The sequence below is a fragment of the Corvus kubaryi genome, unplaced genomic scaffold (assembly GCF_017639235.1).
Source record: "Corvus kubaryi isolate FWS band 111438036 unplaced genomic scaffold, C.kubaryi_AGA036_p1.0 37377, whole genome shotgun sequence".
NCBI classification, from domain to species: Eukaryota; Metazoa; Chordata; class Aves; order Passeriformes; family Corvidae; genus Corvus; species Corvus kubaryi.
This window is the reverse complement of record NW_024581122.1, coordinates 1-9,700: the sequence shown is the minus strand read 5'-3', so window position 1 is coordinate 9,700 and position 9,700 is coordinate 1. Positions and strand designations below refer to the sequence as shown.

At 50.4% G+C, this 9,700-nt stretch overlaps 1 protein-coding gene across 1 annotated transcript in view; it reads left to right on the top strand.

Moving 5' to 3' along the window:
- The window catches only part of LOC121667711 (TOG array regulator of axonemal microtubules protein 2-like), a 10,684-nt gene extending 1,194 nt beyond the window's left edge, over window positions 1-9,490 (top strand). Inside the window, exons 3-8 of the mRNA XM_042034662.1 lie at window positions 1,102-1,190; window positions 2,138-2,288; window positions 3,374-3,535; window positions 5,622-5,754; window positions 7,450-7,555; window positions 8,316-9,490. Coding sequence (XP_041890596.1) covers window positions 1,102-1,190; window positions 2,138-2,288; window positions 3,374-3,535; window positions 5,622-5,754; window positions 7,450-7,555; window positions 8,316-8,555 — 881 coding nt within the window. The 3' untranslated portion in view covers window positions 8,556-9,490. The remainder of the gene's footprint in view (window positions 1-1,101; window positions 1,191-2,137; window positions 2,289-3,373; window positions 3,536-5,621; window positions 5,755-7,449; window positions 7,556-8,315) is intronic.
- The last annotated feature ends 210 nt before the right edge of the window (window positions 9,491-9,700 follow it).

Sequence of the window (9,700 nt, the reverse complement as noted above, 5' to 3'; positions counted from 1 at the left end):
GGTCAGGGTGTCTCCCTGGTCTGCCTCAAGTGGCTGCTGGCAGGAGCATGTTTCCCTGTGCAGCTCTTTAGAAGTTTCCAGGAAATCTCTCCAATGAAATACTGTAGCTTCAGATGCTTTATGTTGGCATTGTGGCCTCTGTTATATTTTGTGTCTCCACTTTGCACTTGGGACTGACTGCACTGGTCCCAAGGAGGTTACCATGGAGTCAGTTGTTTCCCTATTACCTTCCCAGATGCTCTTACCTTCCAAGGCCTTGCCCCCAATCCAGAATAGCCCTCCTTCCTCAAAGCCCATATCTAAGTCTTTTTTATGATTAAGCTGACCATTTTGCAGGGCAAAAAATCCTGATTTAAGACATTGGTTTTCTGCTACTTTGCTGCCACGTGATTTTATCCTCTGTGAAGCCATGTAAAGAGTGATTCATCCTCTGAGCTTTAACGGCTCTGTTGGAGAGTATTTCAGAATGAGCTACATTGTTCCACTTCCATTAGGAAAATCAGCCTTTAGTCAGACTGGCCTGAAAGTGGCCCAATCTCACATAGTTTAGAATGAAAATCCTTGGGGAAAGCAAATTATCCAGTTTCAAGAACACAATTCACGTTTGGCTAACACTCCTGCAATCCTAAGCTATTCTTTTCATGTCCTCTAAAATATTGCCACAAAGAGAAGAAAATATTGCTCTAAATCCTTACGGGCATTAGAACCCAGGAGTTCTTTTAGGAACCGGGAAGAAGATGTTTACTAAAATCAGCATGAATTAGGGCAGATAAGAATCTCTGTCAAGAGCAAGCTCCGTCTCTGCTCTTCTCTATCAAACACAGCGGCTCTCCAGCATCCAGGGGTGAGGCCTCCATCATGCAGGAGGTTTCACTCTGCTGGCCAACAGAACAATGCCATGTCTGCTGCCAGTGCACTGTGGCAGTAGCCCATCCATTGGGAGAGGTTCTAGGCATATGTAGCTTGCTGCTCTCAGACACAATCTCTGGGTCTTACCAGAGCTCTGCAATCTGGAAGCTGTCTTGCCTGTTGCCCAGCATGGCGCTGTTGGGGGTTTGAAGTATGCCAGAGATTTACAGGAACCTTTGCTTCCATTAACAGGCCTCCCAGTGAGCCAGGCCAAGGAGACGGATCACCCCACCAGTGCTGGCCTTACGAGTGCCGAAGCTCTGAAGGATGGCTTTGGAAAGGTGAGGGATAAGGACAGGGATGAGCAGACTTCCTTTCCAGTGACTGTTTAGTGCTAGGCCCAAAATGTCCCTGAAAATCATAATCCACTCTTGGGGGATGGGGATTCTCTTGGGAATATATTTGACAGCTACAGAGCAATTGCTTGGCTATTTCCAGTGGTGGCAAGGTCACTGGTTTGGAGATGGTGCTAAGGTCATGCCAGAAGCATTCTTTATGTGCAAAGGCCCTTGTAGAGAAGTTCTGAATGGCAGAGCAAGCTACACATCAGTGAATGTGGGCAAGGTGCATCCTGGGAAGCACAGAAGCAAGGATTCTAATGCTGAGTGTAAGCAAGGCTGCAAAATAAAATGGGAGAGTTTGATTTTTCCTGGTTACCTTTCTTGCTGTATCTCACAGCCCTCTCATTCTCAATTTTTCCGCGCATTAACATCAATGTTTCTGCAACTTGTTTTCACGTGACTCCTCTTTTTGGCCTCACGGTCTCCGAGAGCAGCTGAGTCCTTCAGAAGCCAGAAGTGAGAAACAGCTGCAATTCCTGGCCATGAGTGTTAAGCAACAGCTACTTACCCCTCCTTGCTGCGTATTGCACATGGTTTTTATTCTCCTGCCATGGCCTGTAGGAAGGGAACTGCCTGCTCACTGGTCACGTGGGCTCTTCATCTGTCTTGGAGCACTCCTGTGATTTTCTTGCTTCAAGCAGGGCCTCCTGACACAGGCTGAGAAACAGTACCTTGGAGCAGTGGGAGGTTATGGCAATAAAGTGTTCCACCTCACTGTGTGTAATTGCCAAGGTGAGGACGGGAGACATTCTTCAGAAACCATTGGAATGTACATGGAGCTGCATCAAGGACTGTGGAACTCTATGGACTCTGTGCTCCTGATGAGATGTTGTGTCTGGTTTGTGTGTCTCTGCTTACAGTCTGTGATGCATTCCCATTGCATGTAGATCCGAGCTGCACTGAGAATGTTGGCTCAAAGGAACTTAGAGCGGATGCCAATGGAGCTTTTGGAGAAAGAGATCAAGACAGAGAGAGAAAAGGAAACGTCCTTGCAGCTGCCTCCACAGACAGTTGACCCCGGGGATGCAGCTGCAGCAAGTAAGTGGTTGCTACACCTGTGGTCCTTTCTGATCACTTGCTTGCCCTCTGCACAGTGTTGCCCCCAGACTGGGGGGCTGTTACATTTGCATCTGAGTGGGAGTTTGCATAGGATGTATTTCCGGTCCCCAAAGAAAAATGGAGAGGCATGAAGTGTCTTGCCCATGGCCTCACTGAGTCCATAACAGAGTATCAGCTTCCCACCTTCCCCTCTGAAGTCCTTCAGAGTGTAAAATTCTGTCTTGCAAAGTACACTGGGGCTTCAGACTCTCTCCTGGATAGCAGTCTCCAGGAAAAGCGGGTCCAAAAGAATGCTTTTCAACCAAGGTGCAACCTGGAAGAAACAAAATTCAACTCCTTCTAATGAAAACCCCAGAGACCCTTCTCCCACCGCTCCCTGCTGAGGAGCTGGTGCTGTAGAGCTGTGCTGAAGCCCCGAGCCAGTGCTTCTGTTGTAGCCCCAGGAGCAAGCAGCGTTGCCGACTGAATCCGGGCTGAGGGGCTCTGACTGCAGTGCTGTGTGCGCTGCCCCAGGGCAGCAGCAGGGACCTCAGGAGGCAGCACTCAGCCCGAGGGCATCACGCAAGGTTATCTGCGCTTTCTTTTGGTAACTTCCCCAGCCAGCCTCTGAAACAGGAAAACAAAAGCAAAGCAATACTGGGGTTTCCTTGTTTCTTCGGGGAAGCATCACTGCAATTTGGTTTTAAACCAGAAGAGGGTAGATTTTGATTAGATATTAGGAAGAAATTTTTTATAATGAAGGGGATGAAACACTGGAAGAGTTTGCCCCGAGAAGCTGTTGTTGATCGATCCTTGAAGGTGTTCAAGGCCATGTTAGATGGGGCCCTGAAGAACCTGCTCGTGCTGAAGATGTCCCTGCTCGTGGGGGCTGGACTAGATGGTGGTTAAAGGTGCCTTCCCACATAAACTCTTCTAGGATTCTGTGATCACTTTCCCATGGAACTGTGCCACTGTTATACTTGAAGTTCTTTGGGATAACAAAGAGATGTTACCCAGCTCCAGCAAGTTTTCTGGGCCTTTCCATTGTCACCCTCCACTTCCAAGCTCCTCTTTGGTCCCTGCAGGCTTTAGCCTACCGCCTGTCAATGGCACAGCTTCCAGTGTGCAGAGGAAACACCCTGGTAGTGCCTTGAAGAAGAAGGTCTTGAGGAAGCAGGACAACGTGCCCTTACTGCCCAAGAAGCCCATCATCCATGGAGACGGCAGCTTCCCACACAACTCCTCAGGTAAGCCTGCTCCACAGCAGCTTTTTCCTGCACCGGTTTTCCTTGCACAAGGAGCACAAACCACCTCCTGCCTCAGCCACCACAGCTGGGATCTTGGGTTCATAGCCTGTGCTGAGAATGAACAGCAAATCTACTCTTGAGTTACTCCAGCTCGGCAGAACTGGAGCAGTTGGTTCTTATTGATCCATTGGAAAGCTGAGCTGCATAAAGTAGTGGTAAAGACCTAAGCTCTGGCTTTTGCCCATGCTGATAGAGCAAACTACAGCACTGGTGCCAGGAGGCAGCTGTAACTGCAGGGATGAGCTCGGGGCAGTCTGGCAGGGTGTGCTCACTGTGCACCTACGAGTACCACCACGATCAATTGTCCACTCTCCATCTTGGCCCTCTGCCTGTGCTGCTGTCCGCCTCTGCAGCCAGCTTTCCTGCTCTCCCGGCAAGGGTTGTCTCTGCATGGCAGTCAGCCACTTGGTGCAGCCGTGCTGCTGCTCCCAGAAGTGCCCAATGGCTTCTCGCCGCTGCCATCCCACGGCCTGCAATGCCAAGAGGGAACAAGCAGCGCCTCCTGTGTCACCCCACCCAAATACAGCAGCCTGTGTAGCAGGTGACAGCCAGGAGGGGCTGCCTGGTGCTCCCAGGCTGTTTGCTGCCCGCAGTGAATACACAGCACATAGTCCCTAGTGGCTCTTGCCTCTCCTGTGAGGGCAGCCTGCCTGTGCTATGATCCTGAGTAGGGTGAGAGAAGAAGAAGGGAGCTAGGAATGATACTTTGAGTGCTCTTTTCTAGTCATGCTACTTCCATGCTCACAATTGACCAGAACTAGCCTGACGTGGCTCCCCATTCCTATTGAATATAGATGTGTATATCCACATCCTTCTGCAGTGACACCACTGATGGCAGTGACAGGGGTACATCAGTGACAGCCAGATTAGCTCCCATCTGAATATTTTTGATGTTATGCTTCCTCCATACTGTGTGAGAACATGCAGGGTAGCACAAAACCCCTACAGAGTCTAGAGCAGTTCATCTAGATTCTGTGCAATATTTAAACTCCATCATTTGAGACAGCTCAGATGTTTCCATGTGCACATTAGAAAACGACCTGTTGAGTGCATGACATGAAATTGATGATCAACAGTCCTTTGGATGACAAGTGGGTTTCTTAAGAAATGCATTTATCATCTGACTTTTCTCATACCTTGTAAACTGACTATCAAGAGATTGTGTCTGCCAACAATTTGCATCTGTATTTACGTATTTTTATCATCATTTTTAATTTGGAAGGCTTTTTTATCCACCATCTGGTCTAGAGATTCCATTTTTCCACAAGAGAAAGCTTAGGCTTGCACAGTGTGCACACAAGTCCATTTGATGACAAACACATTTCACCTCAGCATCTTTGAAATACAGCCAGTGTGTACTTTACTGAAATAGTAAAGATTCATGATGCTTAGAAAGAACAAAATCCATGAACGACTCCCTTCCCAAGAGCAGGCTGAAATGTAAGTGCACTCAGCTGCCCTCGGTCTAGAATATTTGAAGCCAATGGGAACAGAGGCGCTGTGAGGTGTGAAGGGTCAGGTATCGCTGTTCCCTGGTAGCTGCTCTGAGGGGATTCAGCCGGGCCCAGCAGGACTCGGTTGTTCAGGCTCGGCTTGGTGCTGTCACGAGGCAGCTGCAGGTCTTTCCTCAGGGAGTTGCAGAGTGCCTCTGTCCTCAGGGCTCGGGGAAATCAGGGCGCTGAGACAGGAGAGGCAGCTGAGGGGTCCCTCGTGGGGAGCAAGTCCTGCTGGTGGGCACTGTCTCACAGGGAGTGGGAGCTCTGCGGCCTCAGGAACGTGTCACTGGCTGTGGTACCTGTGGCACTTGGGAGCTGGCGCTGTGTGGGCAATTGTCAGGTTGAGCCAAGGAGCTGTGCCCAGCTGGGGGGGCTGGGAGAAAGCAAGGAGCCAGAGAGCAGGGAATTCTCTGAGCCAGTGCCAGTTTGTACCTCATGGAAGCCTGGCTGGGAGATGGGGCTGCAGGCCGCTCCATGGCGGGGTGCCTTGCCTGGGGCTGCAGCGCTCATGGCTGACCCTCTCCTTACAGTGACCCCGCAGACGGCCACTGGTGCCGAGCGCCGAGAGGAGCCGCTCCGTGGGAAGGGGCAGAAGGACGGAGCCTCTTTGGAGCCACAGCAGTCCTTGCTCGAGGCACTCTCCTTGCTCAGCAGCGATGACTGGTAAGAAAGGCCCCGTTCACTCTGTCTCCCTCTTAGCGTTAAGGTAGGTTAGGAGAGCATCTTGCTAGTGCCTCTGAGCCCCAACAGCCCAGAGGGCCGAGGGCCACCAGTGAAACCACTCCAGAGCAGAGAGAGGATAAAGATTTGAGAGCAGCCTTTTCTTGGCCTTGGTCTGCAGCAGTGCTCCAGCTGCAGCAGGTCCGTGCTGTTTCCTCGCTTTGCCTGCTGCTCTGTGGAGCTGCAAAGGATATCTTGAGGGAAGAGAGAAAGCTGTGGGACAAGATGATTTGCTGGCTGAAGCCAGAAGCAGGATGGCAGCAGTTTGGAGTGTAGAGATTTGGGTGCCTCGGGGCCCAGTGGCACTGAGTAAGATTTGTCTCTGGCCCCACTGCTGGCAGCAGTGGCAGGAGTCAGGGTCTGCCTGTGACCTTCCGCATGTGAGTCCCAGGAGCAGCTACAGGGAGTTCTTCTTTCTGAGAAATGCACTGAGTTGTGCTATAGAGTCACTCAGCCTGTCATTAGTCCTGAGGGGCTCATGGCAGAAGAGAAGGAAAAAGAAATAAAATCCTCTAGGAATCTTGCACTTTTGCAAGTCAACTGTTTCCTTCTCACTGCTTCATATGGGCCTGAGATGTTTTGTCAATACTCACAATGTGTCCCAAACTTAGACACAGACAGAAGGAGGCCTGTAGAGGCCCAGAGGTGATAACCCCACAAATGTTAGGTGATATTGGTTGTCTTTTTGATGTCTGGGTTATCATCTACTCACTGCTGGATGCTTCATTCACCCTGGGATAAGGACTCCATTCACCCTGGGATAAGCATGAAAAATCTGCCGCGATGCATCTCCTTGTGCAGTCGCCTTTGCTCTGCCCTTCCTCTTTGGCTTTCTCTTCCCCATTTCTGTTTGGTGCCCTGTGAGGTGCAGAGAGCTTCTGCAGCTGTGGGGGGGTCCAGGTGACACTCAGGGATGCCCGTGGCATCGGCTGCCAGCCCTGCGCTGCAGCCCCGATGCATCACGCGCCTTCCTGTAGCTCAGGTCCTGCACAAAGCAAGTGCTGAGAGAGGGAGTTGTTTGCACCTTGTAAATAACATGTTGCTGTTGTTTTAGGTAGGGGCTTTTGGGAAAAGCCAGACTTTCAGCTGTTCTTGCCCTGGTGTGGAATCTTCTGGGGCATCCTGCTGCTTTCCTGGAGAATGTGTGAGGTGGAGTGGAGTGGGTGACAGACAGGCCTAGATTGCAGAGTGGAAACTCAGCTACAGAGTGCCAGTGCAGACTCTCACTGCTGAACTGCCTGCTGGGGCTGGCAAAGAAGGCAAATGCCCCAGACACAGCCCAATGGGACTGTGTCTCAGGGACAGGTACAGGGAGGTGACAAGAAACAGCAGCATGGCACGGTCTCACAGCCTCCAGGAAGCACTGACATAGGGACTTCATGTGCCAGAGACTTCAGAAAGGCTGTCTTGTTAAACAGCCACAAATGAAGACTCTGAAAGCCCTCTATTTGCCTCTTGGATTTGTTTATGCTTTGGACAGCCACAGCAACCTGTGGCAGCAAGTTCCACGATCTCATCAAGTACTGCTTGAAAAGCACCTCCCTTTGTTTGACTGAGCCGCCAGCCTGGTAAATTCAGAGGGTGCTGCCTAGTTCTTGGGTGGAGAGAAAGTCACTCTTTTTGGTACTTGCCTTTCAGGGAGCTGAAGGAGAAGGGACTCTTCAGCATCAAACACCTGGCTGAGTCCCACTCAGAAGTCCTTCTTTGTAGACTTCGTGAGGTTTGCTTGGCACTTACCAACGAGGTAAGAACATTGTTCTGAATCGTCCTCCGTGCTTCATACACAGTGTGTAGAGTAGATATGTGCTTGTTCATCTCCCTGTGTGCTCAGGGACTGCCTTCATTTCTGTTTCTAGACCTTATCTTTCTCATGTCTGTCAGCTCTCTATAGGATCTGTGTGCACATGTAGCTCTATTTACTGGTAGGTCGGGCATCTGACACTCTCCTCTTGGAGCGAGCTGCCATTACAATGCAACGTGCAAATGCAGAAGCGGAGACACTAATTATGTTATTTGCTGCAGTCCAAATCTCTGCCCAAGCTGTAATTCAACACTGCCAATTAGTCTGTAGACTTGAGCCTGTGTTTTCTGTTTCCTGGCTGAGGGCTTCAACTGCTGCTGTTGCTTTTTCAAACAGGAGCAAATGACTCTTTTGTCTTTATGACTTGTGCCTTTATGGCTTGAGGGCAGCCCTTGCTTTAATTTGTTTCTTTGTTTTTTGAATAAAAGGGCCTAAAACCAAAGCAGTGGACATTCCAGAAGAGTTAAGTAGAACACTTTAAGTTAAAGAATATGTTTTAGGCCTGCAGGAAGCAGGCCTGAGGCCTGGCACAAATTGGTGCCAGAGTAAAGTGCCTTTCTGTGCTTGTGCTCTTCTGCTCTGCCTGTGCTTTTGTGTTCCCCTGGACACAGCGGGAAGTGTTGTCATTTCCTGGGACTTTTGTCTAAGGCAACTGGTTTTCTTTTCAAGGTGATTCTTATGTTTCCCCTCATGACTTCCCCAGGTGACCAACCTTCGCTCAAAGGTGTCTTACTCTGCAATTGTCACTCTTGGAGAGCTCTTTGTGACCTTGCAGAAGGACATGGACTCGGAGGTGGATGAGGTTGCTCGGGTCCTTCTCCAGATGGTGTGGAACTCCACAGAGTTTGTCCAGAAAGCAGCCACTCACACCCTGGGAGTCATGGTGGAGCATGTGACTCCTGCACGAGCAATGACTGCTCTCATGGACAGTGGAGTCCAGTAGGTTCTTCTTCTCTTAGTGATATTCTTCACCTTCTATTGTGTGAGGGGGAGAAGGGCTGAGAGAGAGAATGGGAATGGTGGGAGGGAAGGGTCCTGTATCCTGCATCTTCTGTGAACTCAGTGACTTGATTCTCCAATCAACCTCACTTCTTTCCTCTTGTCACCTATTTCTGCCCTCATGCAGCCCTTTAGTTGACAGAATCACAGAGCTGTAGAATATGCTGAGTTGGAAGGGGCCCATCAGGCTCATCGAGTCCAGCTTCTGGCCTTGCACAGAACAAACACGCCAAGGGTCACACCATGTGCCTGAGAGCGTTGTCCAAAGGCTTCCTGAACTCTCTCAGGCTTGGTGCTGTGACCACTGCCCTGGGGAGCCTGTTCCAGTGCCCAGCCACCGTCTGGGTGAAAAACTTTTTCCTGATATCCAACCTCAACCTCCCCTGGCTCAGCTTGCTGCTGCTTCCTGGAGTTCTCCCAGTCTGTCCGAGTTGCCTAGATGTGGTGAATGGTGGGCAAGTGAAAGTGCCTGCAAAGGCTAAGGATAGAGCCCTGTGGTTTTGTGGGAAGAGGGACAATTGCAACTGCAGCTGTGAGCGCTCTTTGATATTTCACAGCCCTAACCACAGAGGCCTTGGGAAAAACCATGCATCCTCCTTATGCCATTCACTTGAGAAGTAAGGAGGGTTCTTGCTGGGGCATGGAGCACATGGGGGAGAACGTGCTGGGTGTGGCACAGCCTGCACAGCAGGTGCAGCTCCTGCCAAGAGGCGTCTTGTAGGACTGTCCTGGCCTTAGAGCCCCACTTGCTATTCAAACTGATGTCTCATGTTAGCCTTGAGATGATGAATCACTGTACAGGCACCTTCACAGGCCGACTGCCATGGGACAGCTGAAGCAGGTGCTGCCTTAAGTGTTGGTGCTGGGCCTGATAGTCCCCAAGAGACACTGTCCAGAACAGCTGGCTAAACTGACTGCCACCCTTTCCTCAGCTTTGGAAAAGGGGGAAACATTCAGATGTATCTCTTGCCAAGCCTCACAGAAGAAACTGGCTGCATTGCGGAATATTCTGCAACTTCATGTCCCACAGCGTGTTTTCCCTGCATTTGTTTCTTTCCCAAGGTCTGCAGATTTGGGGGTAAATGGGTG